This window comes from Pituophis catenifer, unplaced genomic scaffold, assembly GCF_029215685.1.
Source record: "Pituophis catenifer annectens isolate HBS135680 unplaced genomic scaffold, rPitCat1.0.hap2 SCAF_1, whole genome shotgun sequence".
Lineage (NCBI taxonomy): Eukaryota > Metazoa > Chordata > Lepidosauria > Squamata > Colubridae > Pituophis > Pituophis catenifer.
In genome coordinates, this window is record NW_027256881.1 from 90,575,534 (window position 1) to 90,594,049 (window position 18,516).

Genomic DNA, 18,516 nt, shown 5'->3' on the forward strand with positions numbered 1-18,516 from the left:
TAACATGAGCAAGGTTATTGACCCAGTTTCTTCTTCACAGGAAAAACCTAATATTTCTGATTCTTTGTTTAAAATGCCTCAACCTGAGCATGATTATATTCCATTTCCGGATTTATTCTCTCAGGTGATCCAATGCCCTTGGGACTGTCCTGGTTCTCTTTCTAGCCCTTCTGGTCACAACAAACGAATGTATTGTGCAGCTCCTGACCTGGAGGCTTTGTTGCAACTACCTTCGGTAGATGATCCTGTAGCTAGTCTCGTCTCCTCCTCTGTTTTGGCTGGTGATGTTGGAGATGGTTTGAGAATGGAGGACAAACGAGCTGAGATGTCGTGTAGGAAAACACATCAAGCGGCTGCATGGGCAATTCGAGCGGCCACTGCTGCCTCATTTTTTAATAGGGCATCCCTTATATGGCTTCGCCAATTAAGAGACAGGGTGCCCCTAGAGGAGGCCAGAATACAACAAGATATAACCAAACTGATTGCTGCAGCCGAATTTTCAGCTGATGCATCATTAGATGCAGCGAAATTTGCTTCACGGGCCCTCACTTCTTCTGTCGTTTCTCGCCGTTTGTTGTGGCTTCGCCATTGGCGGGCTGACACAAAGTCTAAATGGAGGCTCACAGCTGCACTCTTCAAGGGGTCTTCACTTGTTGGAGCAGCTCTGGATCCCGTTCTGGTAGAGGGCCGTGATAAGAGGAAGATTCTTTCTACATCATATAGGAGACCGGATCACAGATCTTCGCCTTACGGCTGGCAGCCCTTTCGGACCGATTCCGGGGCCAGCGGGTCCTATTTCAACAGGAGTTACGGTCAGGGATATTTCTCCTCTTCCGGTCGATCTACCTTTCGTGACTGCAGAAGACACCAGACCAGCTTCAGAAGGCCCTTCCGTGGCTCTGGTTCACAATCCTTCCGTCGAGGCAAATGACTTTCCATCCCGCCTTCCGGTGGGGGGCAGGCTTCAGGCATTTTACCATCAGTGGGAAACCACCTCCACAGATGCCTGGATTCTTCACACTATCACATATGGCCTCAAATTGGAATTCACCTCCCCCCCTCTGGATCGATTCATTCCGTGTCCCAGGTCAGAGGATCCCCAGAAACGTCATCTCATGTCACTTGAAATTCAACACTTACTGGACATAGAGACTATAGAACCGGTTGCCAATGATCAACTTCGGACCGGCTTCTATTCGGTACTGTTCCTGGTACCCAAAAGTTCGGGGGGTTGGAGGGGTATTCTCAACCTCAAGGAACTGAACCTCTTCATTTTATATCGACGTTTCAAAATGCATTCGCTCCGAACGATTTTAGCATGCATTCGACATGGGGACTTGATGCAATCGGTGGACATAAAAAGAGGCATATCTTCATGTGCCTATTCATCCAGATCACAGACGATTTCTCCGCTTCGCCTTCAAAGAGCGCCATTTTCAATACAGGGCCGTGCCATTTGGTCTATCGTCGGCACCGCGGACATTCACGAAAATTCTGGCGGCTCTAACGGCGTCGGTGCGAGAGCATTCCATCCGTATGGTCTGTTATCTGGATGATATTTTAATCCTGTCATCGTCCAAGGCACAAGCAGACAAGGACAGACAGTTGGTACTTCAGGCCTTACAGTGCCACGGATTTGTCCTCAACATTCCCAAGAGCCATTTGAGTCCAATGTCACGTATTCTCCATCTAGGCTCTGTTATAGATTCTGTTCAAGGGATGGTTTTCCTGTCACCGGATTTTCAGGTATCCGGGACCTGGTCAGATAGGTGATTCTTCAAACAAAAGTGACTGTCTTACTGCTATCCCAACTGTTGGGAAAGTTCATTTCCTGCATACAAATAGTGCCGTGGGCTTGTCGTCATTCTCGCCAACTGCAATGGTTCCTACTACCATTCCAACGGACGGGACAGGCAGACTCTCTGGACAAGGTAGTAGTTCCCGTCAGAGTCAAGAAATCACTGCAGTGGTGGGAGTCCACTGCTCTACAATGCGGAACTGTCTTTCTGGAACCGGATCGAGTCACCATAACGACGGATGCCAGTCTTCATGGCTGGGGGGCCCACCTGGACTCACACATTACGCAGGGCACATGGTCTCTGCTCAATCTCCGACACAGTATCAATTGGTTAGAGCTCCAAGCAATAGGACTGCCATTACTGGACTTCCAACCACATGTGCTCAACAAGCACATTATGATTCTGACAGACAATATGGCCACAAAGGCCCATGTCAACAGACAAGGAGGCACACGTTCCAGAGATCTAATGGCAGAAACGGAACGTCTCATGGCTTGGGCAGAAGAGAATGTTCTATCATTAAAAGCAGAACATATTTCCGGCACCAACAACTTACAGGCAGATTATCTCAGCAGGGAACATCTAGATCCCTCAGAGTGGCAGTTACATCCCCAACTGTTTCGGAGTCTTTCCATCAAGTTCAGAACACCGATTGCAGACCTCTTCGTGAGCGCTCGGAACACTCACGTTCCCAGGTACTTCACCAGGTTTCCGTCTCAAGCCACAGAAGGTCACAATGCCCTTCAGTGTCCTTGGCCGAAGGGTCTACTTTACGCCTTTCCTCCAATCCCAATTTTACCACAGGTTATTCGGAAGATATTGTTGGGAAGAGCTGATCTTCTACTGGTAGCACCATATTGGCCATGGAGGACGTGGTTCACAGATCTGAAGGATCTTTCGGTGGAAGCACCTTGGCGAATTCCCCAAGACCAGATTGTCCTGGTGCAAGGAACCATTCGACATCCAGAACCAGGTTGGTTAAAGTTGGCCGTTTGGCACTTGAACGTATCATCTTAAAAAAGGATAATATTCCATCAAACATTATCTCTTTGGTTTTAAATTATTGGGGTTTTAAATATGGTTCAGCCAAATTTATTTAATTTGTTTTATCTCTATTTTAAATTTTGTATTTCCATGTTTTATTTTTATGGCTGTTCACCGCCCTGAGTCCTTCGGGAGTAGGGCGGTATATAAATTTAATAAATAAATAAATAAAATAAAATCTCAACTATTCAAGCAGCCAGACGCTCTTCAACTATATGAATTTATAACGCATCCTGGAACTCCTTTGCCCGATGGTGCCTTACCAAGCATGTAGATCCTACTTCGGCCACAATTTCAGAAATTCTGCAATTCCTACAATCTGGACTGGACAAGAGTTTATCGCCCTTTACACTTCACCACCAAGTGGCAGCTTTGGCTACTGTATTGATCGGTGACGGTTGCCAACCGCTTTCTCAGGATCCGAAGATTAAAGCCTTTTTGCGGGGGGCAGTCAATTTGTCCCCACCTGTGATACACCGTTTTCCCACGTGGGATTTGACATTAGTTCTACAGGCTCTTACGTCCGAACCGTTTGAACCTTTGGCTTCAGTTTCCTTACGATATTTGTCTCTGAAGATGGCATTTCTTCTGGCGGTGACTTCGGCTCAGTGAGTTTCGGAAATGGCTGCAATGTCTATTCGTCCAGACCTATGTATATTTTTCCTGGATAGGGTCGTTCTCCATCTAGACACAGCCTTTATACCTAAAGTGAACTCTAGATTTCATAGAGGCCAAGAAATTGTTCTCCCCAATTTTTGTCCTGACTCACACCATCCACTAGAAAGAAGGTGGCATACGTTAGATGTCCGTAGAGCCCTATGACGTTATATTAAACGTACAGCTTCCTTTAGACAAATGGAGGCATTATTAGGATCCTTTTTACCATCATCAATGGGGCAGAAGGATTCTTCTCATACGGTGGGACGGTGGCTTAAAGCTTGTATTTCAAAAGCATACCATTTGCAAGGAGTATCAATCCCGGGTGGCATTGTACCGCATTCAACCCGTAGTGCGGCTACTTCAGCGGCATGGGCTACCCAGGCGTCTATTGAAGACATTTGTAAGGCGGTGACTTGGTCTTCAATATCTTTTTTGTTCGCCACTATCGTTTGGATACCTTTGCTTCTGCGGATGCTGCCTTTGGCAGACGTGTACTACAATCGGTAATATCCACCCATGGTCAGCGAATGGTGTCGGCCACTCCCAGGGAGTCGATGAACTTGGGCATGTCCCAGGAGTAGGATTGGCGGCGCAGTGAGTCAGGAAAATGGATGTTGTCCTACTTGAACGTCCCTTTTATGATCGCTGCGCCGCCAATCCGGCCCACCCTTTGGCCGACCATTACTGCTGTGGGTGGTGTGTTTTTTGTTTTCTTTTCTCTGCAGCGTTGGCAATATCTCTTTCGAGGTTGGCCTTTGAATTGCTGTTCCTGAAGAAGAGTTGGTGTCCATGTTGATATTTGCTTCGTGAAAAAGACTGATGGGACAATGTCACGGTGGGTGGAGCCAAGGCTGCAGAAAGAATTATAGGCACTCAGTTTCATCCAATCAATGTACAAAGTCCCAGGAGTAGGATTGGCGGCGCAGCGATCATAAAAGGGACGTTCAGGTAGGACAATGTCCATTTGGTGAAAATGCTATATAATGGCATATAAGATGAACAGTGACTAACTGGCTGAATTCAATTGCTGCAATATCTAAATTGGTCCTAGAGGGATGAGAACGGAACACAGCCAGGTCTATTATGAAGTGATGCAAGATTCAGAATTTTTCATCTAACCTTCATTAGTTCATAACCTTCATTCAGTTCTGTGCATCGCCTCTCTCAAAGAAAACAGTAACAATGTGCTAAAGAAATTATATTTCAGTAGTGATGCCTTCACAAAATGCTTGGATTATTATTATTGTTTTAGGAAGAAAAGGAATAAAAACATACTCACTGTAAGTTTTTTAACAATTGCTTCAGAATCAACTGTTTGGAAGAAAAGAAATGTTATGCTATATGTATAATGCATTACTTTCAAACATTAAACTATCAATTTGTCTTATTCAAATATGGTGCATCCAACCCAGATTAGTTGTATTTTTAAGGTATTAAGCCTTTTTAAAATACCTGTCCAACAGTATTTGCAACTGTTGACTTTAGCTTCCATCTGAAAACCACATTTACATTATTCAGTAATTTGCCACTCTTGTGGGTGGCAGGTGACATTGCTCTAAGCAAGGAAGATGCCTTAGAACTGAATGTTCTACAAAGCCTCTCACTTAAATTCTATAGTTTTATAAAGTTGTGGTCCAAACTTACACGTAAAAAAGTCTTTTGGAACATTTTTTGATCGAATACGAGGTGCTGGACCTTCATACATAAAAATATCAACTGTATTAAAATAATCGGCCATGTATTCCACCCGGTTACAGGATATTGCCTCCATGCCTAAAGAAAGGAGAAGAAAATGGTAGGCAATTGAACAAATATTGAATTCCCAAGGTTGACAAAGCTCTTTATTAAAAGAGTGAAGCATAAAGTAATGTTACCATGATCAGCCAGAAGGATAAGATTGACACAATTATGCAGATTCCTTTGCTTTAGGCCTTCCATCAACATTCCCAGGATCTGATCTGCCCTTTGTAAAGTCTTAATTATCTATGCCAAAGAGAAAAAGGGTAAGTGGCATCTTATGAGTGGTGGGTTGCTCCAGGTTCGGTCCTGTTCTTGCGAACCGGTAGTAATGGCGGTGGGAGGCTCCGCCCACCCACCCCGACGTCATCACTGACAATCTGCTCTCACGTGCGCTTCCGTTGCAAACCGGTAGTAAAGGTAAGTGGAACCCACCTCTGCATCTTATCATACATGTTAAATCAAAGGTTGCGATCAGGTCTATCACAATAAACAATACAATAATAAAAAGAAATCATTTTGGGGTTACAGGTGTTACAATTCAGTTATTAAGTTTCTAAAAAGGTTGTTAAGTGAATCTGGCGTCCCCAGATTCTGACACTTTGCATGTCAGAAGGTCGCAAAAGGTGATCATATGACCCAGGAGTACAGAGACTGTTATAAAATATGATTCAGTTGCAAAGGGTCTGAATTTTGATCACCTGACTATGGGGATGATACAATGGTTGTAAGGGTGAAAAATGGCCATGTCACTTTACATGCTGTTGTAACTTCAAATGGTCACTAAATGAACTATTGTAAGTCAAGGACTACCTGTACAAGGCAATAAAAATACTGTTTGGTGTTTAACGTAGAACAGCTCAGTTTTTACATATATTATTCTTCCAGTATTTTTACGTCTAACAAAGAAAAAGAACATGTGTCATTGCTACCTTTTATCTATGATATATACCAACTAAAGTTTAACTTAAGCCCCACCCCTTTAAATACAGAATGAGGGTGGGAGAGATAGAAAAAAGAGATGCTTACTTCTGCACTAACAGGCCCAAATTTATGTCCAGTTGTATCTGGCTCCTCAATATACAATGTGGAGAAATCTGGCCTGCAGATTAAAAAGAAAGACCATTACTTTAAAAAAAATTCACCTCATCCAAAGATACATTATTAACTAACATGTTGCCCAGATAGTTTGCAACTCAATGGTGGCTGCTATCCACTCCTAAAGCTAAAAGTTCAGAGTCAGATCAAACACTGAACTAGCTAGGAGAAGAAAGAATAGGAGAGGAAATTATTGAAAACAAAGGACAACTTGGAGCAAACATCCCCAGAACCAGAACGCTGCCTGGATTGTTTTCTCTCATTCTGGTGTCAGTTCTGGAAATGGAAGAATGGGCAAAAATCTGGATAACTACAAGATAGCAGGAGGTTACAGGTTTTGGTATATCTTTCTGCCATCCAGTGATTAGCAGATTTTTGCAGTTCAGTTGAAGTCACCTCAGAGGAGATGCAAAAAGATGGCAACATTTAGTTTTTAAAGATTTAAAAATTGGGAGGAGGAGCGGATGACAGTAAGTGAAACCATGCTTCTTAGTTGACAGCATATAATTACCGTATTTTTCGGAGTATAAGATGCACCGGACTATAAGACGCACCTACCTTTTTGGTGAGGAAAAGAAGAAAAAGAAATCTCCTCTGCCTCTGCCTCTGTGCAATTTTGCCTCCTTGCAGCAAACAGCAAACAGCCTGCTTTACTTTCATTTTTGTTTTCAGCATAGCTTGATTAGCACAAGGAAAAAAAAATCTGCTTCAGCAATTTACCTCTTTGCAGCAAGCAGCAGAGCCCTGTGCAAAACAGCTAAGAGCAAATCAGCTGAAAGTCAGGAGGCTGATCCAATCAACTTGTGCTAATTAGGCTGTGCTGAAGCTGAAAGGAGCTGTTTTTTCCTTGCTGCTTGCTTGCAAGGAGGTAACTGCTGCGAGGCAGAAGCCAAAAGGTGGGGGCCAGTGGGTGGGCAGGGCTACATTCGGTGTATAAAATACAGCTAAATTTTCACCCCTTTTAGGGGGGGTAAAGGTGCATCTTATACTCCGAAAAATATGGTAGCTGCCTTGCTTAGCATTTTATAAGAACAGAGAATTTGTTTCATAAGCTTTCGTGGCTATTACCTTTCAGCTTTGGGGAGATCTAGCCAGTTTAGCACCTCCATAACTCTTGTTTCAAATGGAATTGATCTACAAGAAATAAAAATATTATTTAGAAAGTAAGCATCATGGCGACAAGGAGAACTTTGTTTTAGTGGACACGTCAACAACATGTTTTTATGCTGATAGTAAGACAATCAGCACTTTCCATTATGAAATATTGGTTAATTTTTTTGTGAGCGACAGACGTCATTCTGTACAAATGCTTTTATAAAGCAAAAACCAAGTTGATAATTGCAAACACAAAGCCTCAACTAGGTAGACTTTGTGTTGCAATGTGAACATGAATCAAATGTAAATACTCTAGTAAGAGTAAAAGTAACATATACAAAAAAGGCCAAAGCAAAAACATAATCCCTTCCAATTTCCTGCAATATTCAAGGCATGAAATACTCTTCTCATGTGGCTCTCCTGTCCTCTTGTTTGGGATGGAGTCAGCAGAACATGGCAGGAAGGAGCTGAAAAATGGTTTTAAAATGTCAAAGCAAACCAGAGACATTTTGAGTCCATCCTCAGTGGCCTGAAATATGAATTTCTCACCAAAATAATATCACCACTTAGTATATTCAGTATTCTACATCATGCAATATTTATAAAACAATTACATTGGAATTATAAGCATGTCAGTATTGAGATGGAAAGCCCATTGAATAAAGTAGAATAGAAGCTGTATTTTTCCTAGCAGATTTAAGCTGAAGGCTGACCCTTCAATTAAGCAGAGTGAGAAAATGTCTCAACCAGCAGGAGGCAGCAAGATGTCAGAGGTGAGAGATGCAGCCTCTCCCACGCCCTCTCAGTACCTGATGCCCTTCAAGCCAACAGAACATTTTAATGCTAATATGAGGACTGAAAAAGGTGCTAACCATCTTTTAGACAATTGTTGCATATGACAGAAAAATGAAATGTGTCCCTCTCACATTCTTCAAACCCAGGCTGATATATGTTCCCTTTATGTATTTATAATACAAAGATTTCCTAATGCCAACATTATTTAATGTGTGGGAATGGAAAGGACCATGCAGATCTTTGAAGAGATACTCTCCTTCAATGGCTACATGAACGAAGCACCCATTCAAATCAACCACAGCAGTGTCTGTGTAATCATTAGTAGTTGAGCTTCATTCAAGGATATCACTCTGGTAAAGGCTTACTAAATAATGATTTGGAAGCTGTACAATGAATGAAACATCAATTTAGTACCAGTTTTCCATTACTGTAATACATTTTCCCGCACTTCAGGTGTCCTATTGATTAAAAAAGTATATTCCCATAAAGAAATCTGTAGCTGATACAACCAATTTATTTTTTTCATCTTTAACTCACTTGTTATAAACTTTGTATATGGTTGGGTAAGATCCATTTATTTTTACTTCAGATCCAGGCCAAAAGTAGGTGGCTGCTTTCAAACCTTGATAGGTTGCTGTATGCCAAATCTGCAAGAAGTGTGCACAGAATCAGTATCTTAAAAAATGAGCAAACTATAAAACCTCATGTCTCAAGGTCTCTACAGGCACTCCCCAGATTAAGAATGTCCATTTTAAAGAGAACCTCTAGATCAGAGGTCTTCAAACTTGGCAGCTTTAAGATTTGTGGACTTCAACTCCCAGAGTTGAAGTCCACAAGTCTTAAAGCTGCCAAGTCTGAGGACCCTGTTCTAGATACTAATAGGGCTGTCTGTTACAAAATGGGAGAGAGTTAACCTGTTACAATAGTTAAAATTCCAGACAGCTGTTAGCAGCATGATCTGAGTCAAAATAGTGGATAGCATTCTCCTTCCTTGAACCAATGAAGTGTTAAAGCTGTGCTATGCTTTCATGAGCGTCACAAAGTAGTGTGTACGTTTTTAATAAGATTAAGGTTAAGGTTAAGGTTTATTAAATTTGTATACTGCCCTTCTCCCGAAGGACTCAGGGCGGTGAACAGCCAAGATTAAAATACATACAATATAAAAATTAAAATAAATTAAAACAGAATTAAATCAAAGACAGCATGCAGCAGGAGTTCATGAACGTATTGTGCAGCTTCAGAGATTTGACTGCTCAAGGAAGGAGAATGCTGTCCGCCATTTTGAGTCAGATCATTTTTGCCTTCACTGAAGTTACAATAGTTATTTATGACTGATCTTTGCAACGGTTGCAGCATCTCAACAGTCATATGTCCAAAATTTGGACGATGAGAGATTGAATTCCAAGGAGTTTTTCTTGAATTGGATTCTCTTTGCTGGAAGTCAGTTTTGCCCATAACCTAGTTTTAAAATATGAAACTTATACATTCAAACTTTAGAAATAACTTTGGTTACAACTTTGATGCTGTTGTTGATCCCTGATATGCAGAAGTACAGGTATGGTAATCTGTTCCCATTTAAATGCAAATTCTGGTTAAAATCATTCTTAATCCAAGACTGCCTGTACTCACTCATCAGCAATTTTTAGAAACTAAATGTGCTTTACTATGGGCCAATCAAAACTGAATTCTATAAAGCCATGTTGATTTTTTTACACAAGGACCTTCCCTATTTCCGTTTCCCTACTAAAGAACTACATCATCTTCATAGCATCACCCTGCTGCCTTGAAGTTATATGTGAAGTCTGTTTGCATTATTGTTATTTCAATATAACAATAGAATTTGCTATTGGAAAATCAAGTATACAGTATCTACACCAAGGAACAGAACTAAAGGTACATACAGGTTGTCCACCCCACCAGGCAGGATTTCTCATGTTACTTCCAGAAAGTGAGAAGTTCTGATTTAAATGTACGTCATATATATTATTGTCAATGATGCCATGGGTTTCTGGATACAAGCCCTGAGGAAAAAATATACATATTAGTGCAGATAAATGAGCTTTTTAACATTTCTTCTGGGATCAAGGTTGACTCAGCCTTCCATCTTTCCAAGGTGGGTAAAATGAGGACCCAGATTGTTGGGGGCAAATATGCTGAGTCTGTAAACAGCTTAGAGAGGGCTGTAAAGCACTGTGAAGCGGTATATAAGTCTAAGTGCTATTGCTATTGCTATTGCTATTTGTGCTATTGGAGTGCACTGCTGAAATGGTATAGGGCAGTGATGGCTAACCTTTTTGCCATCATGTGATAAAAATGGGGGGAACGTGGGGGGGTTGTGCACGCGCATGCCCACACCCATAATTCAATGCCCCCTATGCCCACCCATGCATATGTGCGTGACCCCCCCTGCAGTCCCCCTCTTTTGGCACACGACGGCAAAAAGGTTACCGGTGGGTCCAGTAGGCCTGTTTTTCACTCTTCCCAGGCTCGAGGCTTTCATGGAGCCTGGGGAGGGCAAAAACTGCTTTCCCCACCCAACCGGAGGCCCTCCGGAGGCCAGAAATCACCCATTTACTGGCTTCTTGTGGGCCCGGAAGGCCCAAAAATCAGATGGCCAGCGCACGCATGCGTACTGGAGCTGAGCTAGGGCAACGCTGGTGTGCCCACAGAAATGGCTCTGCATGTCACTTGTTCGCCATCACGGGTATAGGGTGTCCCGCTTGAGCAGGGGTTGGACTAGAAGATCTCCAAGATCCTTTCCAACTCTGTTATTCTTTCTACTTTTGCTACACATCAAGAGTAGAAAATCTTTAGATTTTCAGAAGTTAAATGTCTTCTTAAAGACATACACCGCCTACAGACATTATACAAAATGATGATATTCTAATTATATTCAGAAGAAGTGCAGTGTGTGCAAATGACACAGTCCTTTTGCACCCTCCTCCATGTTCAGCAGGCAACTGGTCATGCTGGAGAAGTTCCTCCATTCATAAAAGTTTTTCCACATAATTAAAAATCCCAACCTTCCTTAATCATAAGTGCTCTGTGAAAGCAATTCAACAATGAAATGAATACAAGTAGTCCTTGACATACAACCATTGTTTTAGCAACTGTTTGAAGTTACAACAATTACTTATTGTTAAATAGTTCATTCAGGCGTGAATTAGGACTAGGTTGCGTTTAAACAGAACACTTTATTAAACAGCAACAGGTGTTGAGAAAACACGAACCAGGCTGAGGAGAACTGACAGCCTATTTATACTCCTTAGCTTGTCAAACGATAACCAATCAGCAACCACAGATACTCCCGCTTTAGGGAGGCCACGCCTCTTGGCCAATCACGGGGTGGCATCCCCGGTTGCCGGGGCCACCGAACACAACACTTATGATTGAATTTTGCAACCGATGTGGCATCTCTGTAGTCATGTGTTCAAAATTTGAATGCTTGGCAACTGGTATGTACTTACAAAGGTTACAGCATCACATTTACCCTGAAATTAGGGACTATGATGTGAAAGGAATAGGAAACTGGTTTAGGCACTAAAAATTGGTTTTGTTTACAATTATATTGTGAGAAAAGCAGCAATTTCTGTTAGGCATTCTATATCTAAGATCTTTTGCCCTAATATTAATCTTGCTTGATCTTGCTTTTGTAGCCCAGGTATGGTGGTCTTGGCTTACATAAGAAGGCATCACTCGAAAAGCCATGATGACTCAGTTTCTTTTGGATAGTTTTTTAAGATTTGAAATGGTCTACCAGCATAAATGGGTCAGTCTATACTACTATACAACTATATCACTAGAACTGTGGTATGGTTTTAGCCAGTAGGTAAAAATATATATTTTGGATATTGTAGATTGGATTCAAGTTTATTGACTCCCGTTTCCCAAAGAACTGCTGGTAACCCAGAAAATGCTTCTCAATTTTTTTGTTTGAATTCTTTCTAAATTAATCATGTTGTTATATGTTCCCAGTTGAGTCCCATGTAACAATAGTGCTCAGGCTTTAGCTGCAAACAACTTAATTGCAAGAAGGATAAACTGTGATCCTCTAGAAAAATAATGGTTAGTTGATGCAGATATCTGTGCATTGTGAGATAAATAATCCAGGTGGACACTTTTGCTTCCTGAAGTTTAAAAAATTATTCCTAAATATTTAAAGCTCTTAATCAACTCAAAGGATCGCCCACCTAAGTTTCAGCATCTCTTTGGCATTTGGCAAAAGCGAGAATCTTGGAATAATTTATTACTGGTTCCTTCTCTGTACAATAATGCTAGATTGATCTCAAGGCTCTTTTAAGGCTAATAGAAGTCAGTACTGATGCCAATTATACTGTATGAATCAACAGCATGCAATAATACATTGATATGTCTATGGGCTAATTTAGGAAGATGAAAGGTAACGTTACTTAAGTGAAAAACTGATGAATTTATAGTAATTGGATAAAATTGGAGCCAATACACATCCCTGTAACTCCCCTCTTTACTGGTATTTCCTTTATGACTTCTCCTTGATTACTATACCTGATCTTCAGTTTGATATTCTCATATATTTTAATGAGCAACAAAAGTAAACATTTGACTATGGGGTATTTTTTTAATTTATGCCACCATTTAAATCTGGATAACATGGTGAAAGTGAACCTAAAGTCAATAAACGTTGCATAAAGGAACTGTCTAGATTTATCAATAAACTTATGAAACTAGGCATTGCCGCACCATAGCATGGTCTAATTTTGATTGATCTGTTCTAAACCTTGCCTGTTCATCTATTAAAATGTCTTCAGATTCAATCCAGTAAATTAATTTATTCTGTAAACATTTAGCAGGCATTTGTAGATCTGATTAAACAATCTATTGTTGGGAAGCTAGCACCAGGAAGATCTACCATTCCAAATTATTTTATTACTTCGTATGTAATAAGATTTAAACCTGGCAATTTTCCTGGTCTAAGCTGTTTAATTACATTTCTGTTTTCTGGACATGAGACTAGAAGCCAAAATGACAGTTCACACCAACCCGAAATTTCCACTTGACTATATAAGGTAACAAATGATCCTCCCATATATTGGCTGGCATATGCAACAAAGCCCTATAAATATTTTTAAATAGAGATGGGCTTATCAATCTTCAAAAGATGGCAGAGCTTTTTTGCACTGGGAGCCACTATCAAGCTAGTAAAGCCATATAACATTCCTTTCTCTCTTTTTTTGTGACAGATCAACTTTTTACACAGTTTTTTCAATTTCACTAATTCAAGAATTGAGCAAGAACCAGGATTCTATTTGTATAGTTTAAAATTGTGATTTATAAAGTTCCAAGCTTCATGGCATTTATAGTCAAATCAACCATGTCATGTTCTTGGGTCATGCCTAATTTTAACAAGTTGAAGGACAGTCATAGTGATTCAAAGTTTGGTTAAGTTATTGAAACTAGCCAATCATCTAACTTACCATTCCCTATTGCTGAATAAAGAGACTTGCTTGGTTCCTTCTAACGAAGTTAGTGATTATTGACTACTCTTCAATTAGTAATAGAAGTTACTACAGAAGATAATATTGTTGGGAAATTAGTGTGGATAGTTTCCAATTTAATCTGTATTAAAGCAGCAAGCAAGCTCCGTGTAACTAGCAAAAATATAACTTGCTGTTTATTTATTAAACATCAACAAAGTTCAAAAACAGTTACTGGCAGTTAAGCCCTCAATACCCTGTTCTATTTCATGCCCATGGGTACACCATATAACCGTGTTGGCGAACCTATGGCACACGTGCCTGAAGTGGCACGCAGAGCCATTTTTCCAGGCACCCGAGCCATCGCCAAGCTCACTTGAAACTGTGCATGTGCGCGCGCCCCAGCTGGTGTTCAGGCCTCTGGTGCGCATGCATGTAATTCAGGGGACCCAGCTGGTCTTTGGAGCTCTCCTGCGCATGCGCACGTGTTTGTGGATGCACGCAAGATTGTGCGTGCATGCGCAGACAGTATTTGCATGTGTGCATTGCATGCGTGAAAGCTGTGTACATGTCCATATGGTGAGAGTGCTCATGTGCAAGAGCTGCACACATACACAGATGGTGCGGTTGCGTGCATAGTGTATGGTGGGGGTGCATGTGAAAGCTGTGCACATGCTCAGATGATGCAGTTGCGCATGCAGCACATGGGGAGGAGCCGCATGTTACCATGGATGGCACGCAAGTGTGCGCAGGGCGTGAAGCGCGTTCTTGTTCAGCACTCAGTAAGTAAAAGGTTCGCCATCACTGCCATACAAGATCCAGAGTTATTGCAGAATCCACTATACTAACAGTGAATTTAGTTCTCAGAATGCTAACATTTAAGCCAAAGTCCATCCACAAAAAAGAGGTATGACTCCATCTGGAGAAGCACATCTTTTTTGGGGGGGCGGGGGAGTGGTAAGGAAACCAGAAAGCTAGTAGAGAAATGGAAACAGGTTTATTAGAGAAGATAATACCTGGTTGACATTCTAAATTAGGGCATACCAAACTGAAACATTAGATATTATTGTGTCAGCTTTATTTGCCTTCTGCTAATTTGTTTGTATTACTACATTTGCATGGCACTGATATCTTTCTTCCTCTTTACTATCACTTTGTAACTGTGGATCTAATACGTATTTAGTAAAAAGTCAATGTTTGTTAATTTAGTAAATATTCCAAATGCTCAGAATGCTCATATCTCATTCATTTTTAAAAATTACAAATTTAAAATTTAATAATTATAAATTGCATATTACCTGCAGAAAAAAACAGTTTTCTGCATATAACGTAAAACTGTATTTTCAAGCATGCCTCTGAGTCTCACTAGAATTCCGGAGCATACTTAGAAAACACTAATGATTTATGACCAACATGTAGATTAGATGTAGGCCTACTTGGATAGAGCAAAGAAAAAAAGTAATTGCTAATGATACAAAGAATCTGGAGGGCTAGAACGAGGAGGTATCACATGTTTGTATTTCAGCAAATTGATGTGAATGACTATAAGCCATAGTGGTAGACATTTTTTTGAAAGTGATCATAATATTATCTCAGAATTCAAAATGGGGGCGTCTCCCAATCTGGTTCTCTCTGGTTGTGTTCAACTACAGAAAGGATTAGAAGAAGTATCTCTTCCCAGACTACACAAATGCACTTCAGGAGCATCCCATTCTTGTTTCCCATAAAAAGAATGTGAAAGTCATTCTGACCACCAATTTTTCATAGATGGAATTTAGAGAAATGAAGTAAAAAAGCTTGTCATTTCAACTGGTTCTACTTTGCTGCTGCTTTTAGTTTGGTTGTTTTTTTGTTTTTTGTTTTTTTTTTGCATTGGGCGTTTGAGGAAACGTTTATATTGTTTAATTTCTTATGTTTGAAGGACAGGAAGAAATTCATATAGCAAATAAAATGTATATGGTAAATGACCAAGCAAATACTTACTGTAACAATAGTGTAGTGGTTTACAAAGGTTTTAGTTGGATAAGCAGCTCTCATGTATTTGGCATGAGTCCCACAAGTTTCTACAATCAAATAAGACATATAAAGTGAGAAAAACCCATTTTTATATTGAGGGATTTTTCACATCTCCTGCCCCCCCTTACTTTAGTCAAAACATTTCAGTCCAATTAGAAAAGGACAAGAAATTTTAGCACAAACTTGAATGGGTTTTTCCTGGAGGCATCCCCACCCCCACCCCAATATCAATAAGCAGAAACAGTCTTTAAACAAAGAGTGTTAGATGAGGGCATGAGAATGAAATAAGCCAACTTCCATTCAGTGTAATTATAGGTAATCAATTCAACTGCTCTAGGAAGGAAAGGAATGATTGGGCAGAATATCTTATGCAGGACACTCCATCCTGTGAAAGTTTGTTGCATCTTTCAAGTTGCAGAAAATTATCATTCATTATAAATCTTCTTAAAACAGTGAGATTACTTACTAAGCTTATTAATATTGGGCATTAAAATATCCCAGGTTTCCAAATATTCAGCCCTAAAGCCATCCATTGAAAAAAGAATAAGTGGGGACTGATCAAACCTAGAAGAAATCACAACATACATAATTTATTTTGTATTGGCAGCATTATAGCAATTACTTGCTAAAACAACATTATTTCCAAAAATAGTGTTGAAATCAATCTGGGGTATTTGTGTGAAGTGTCAAAGTGTGCAAGTTGCGGGTCATCATGATTCATCAGCATAATGACAGACACCCTATTCCTTTAGGATATTTGCCATCCTGTAGATTTTCACACACGAACACACACACACACAGAGAGAGAGAGAGAGAGAAAGAGAGGGAGGGAGGGAGGGAGGGAGGGAGGGAGGGAGGGAGGGAGGGAGAGAGAGAGAGAGGGAGGGAGGGAGGGAGACCTTAGGATTTCCTTAATTTCAGTGTTTTGATATAGGATGTAAAATAATTCACAGTAATCATGAATTTCACTGGAAGCCAATCTGAACATTCCACTACAACTGGAATAAACACTAGATCAAGCTGTGTTCTGTCTAATTTCTTTTAATCCCCTGGGAGGAAAATGTGCCTGAAAAAAAAGATACAATGCTGAAAGCTAGATAGCCAACAAAACTTTATAAAAGCAAGCAAAAAAGAGCCTGAGGACAGATTACACTGTAAACAGATGAAATAAAAATATTCAAATTGTAACGGTTTTAGAATTAGCTACGTTGCTCTTTTAACAATCTATCTAATCAGAAATGGGAATCAGGTTTATAGCTTTGCAGAAACCTAGAGATCAAGTTTCAGTTTCCTGTGCATTCTGACAACTTGGTAGAGTCCAAAGTTTACAAAAAATATGCTGAATATGGAAGAGTGGGTGAACAATTAGATGACAATTTTGAATTGTTACTGGAGATGAGCCAGTAATAAAACTCATGCATATGTAATAATGAAGAGAACTTGGGACTGGTGCAACAAGTAAAAGTGAAAATTTGCTGCAAAAGATCTTTTTATACTCAGTCTTCCCTAACTTGAATTAAAATTTGTCTGCATTGTGAGAGTTAAAGTTCAACATTTCTGGAGAGCACAAGCATGAGTATTAATTAGGAAATTATTTACCCTTCACTATATAATCTATTTCCTTATTATGTCACAAGTCATTTATCCATTTAAGAACTATCAACATAGTTTAGAAAGTGTGACCACTGCCCTGCAATCACAGGTATAAGGGCAATAACGCATTTATATAGCCATATGTTCAATTCAAACCTCCTCAATCTTACAGATGTTCAAATATGTCTTTGTGTCTGGAGTCTATTGGTTTATCATTAAAGACAAACCTTCTGGAAGAGGCATATGTTATCAAAGTTTAATAACAGTTTCTTGGCAGCTGATTACATCTCAATATTTAGTTTGAATCTCATTTAAGATTCAAACTAAATATTGCATGCAAATGAATATGGTACTTTAGACAGAAAGATTTAAAATAGATAATAGAAGAATGTCTCAAGGTGCTGGCTTTTTTCTGTAATTCTCTCTCCTGAAGGTGTTTGTCCTTCCAGAAGAATCAAAACAAATATTTGCAATGCTATTTAAAGAGACAGTGTGCCCTGTGCTAAACTTCTTAGGAGTGTTAAGCCAAAACACAGTGGGAAGATGCAACCACTGTACCATTCTTGCTTTTGGTTTTGTAGGGTTTTTTTATTAGCCTTGTTAATATTTTAGTATTTTTATTTTTATGGTTTTAATTGTAAGTCACCCAGAGTCACTTTGTAGAGTAAGATGAGCTATATATAAATTTAATAAATAAATAATAAATAAAATTAAATAAATAAATAAATAAATACCATCCTTACAAACTAGAATGACATATAATATTTGAGAAGGAACACATGGGATCTACCGTATGCTCAGAGTGAGGGTAGCAGCCTGATTCATCTCTCTTATAACATTACAAACATTATATAATGGGCAATCTAAGAGTGCTTTCTCATCTCTTCATATTATGGGCAATGCTGTCCAACTGGGAGTGGAACTCACAATTGGGTTTTTATCTAAAGGGCGTTTTTGCCAAGTCAATACCAATACAAGGGTAATAGTACAGTGCTAAGCTAGGAGCAAGAAGTTCCCAACTGAACTTCTGAAACCATTATGTTGACCTTCACGCTACACTGTTTCCCCTACTCCCCCCACCTCCAGAAAAAAAATGTAACAGGGAGAAGGTGATAATAGTGTAAATAGTCCTAAATTTCCCTCAGACAATGTTGGGAAACACCAACCAGGCAGGGAGGATGATTCAAGCAGGTCACTAGCCTTAAGTCCTTGTGTAGCTGCAAGAG

General features: G+C 40.0%; 1 protein-coding gene across 1 annotated transcript in view; it reads right to left on the reverse strand.

The window, feature by feature from the left end:
- Positions 1–18,516, reverse strand: part of LOC139308833 (venom phosphodiesterase) — a 78,175-nt gene that overhangs the window by 38,735 nt on the left and 20,924 nt on the right. The window contains exons 6-14 of the mRNA XM_070932708.1: positions 16,164–16,261; positions 15,665–15,744; positions 10,130–10,249; positions 8,766–8,875; positions 7,407–7,472; positions 6,270–6,342; positions 5,378–5,486; positions 5,148–5,276; positions 4,783–4,814 (exon numbers count right to left, since the gene is read on the reverse strand). Of these exons, the coding sequence (XP_070788809.1) occupies positions 4,783–4,814; positions 5,148–5,276; positions 5,378–5,486; positions 6,270–6,342; positions 7,407–7,472; positions 8,766–8,875; positions 10,130–10,249; positions 15,665–15,744; positions 16,164–16,261 (817 nt within the window). The remainder of the gene's footprint in view (positions 1–4,782; positions 4,815–5,147; positions 5,277–5,377; positions 5,487–6,269; positions 6,343–7,406; positions 7,473–8,765; positions 8,876–10,129; positions 10,250–15,664; positions 15,745–16,163; positions 16,262–18,516) is intronic.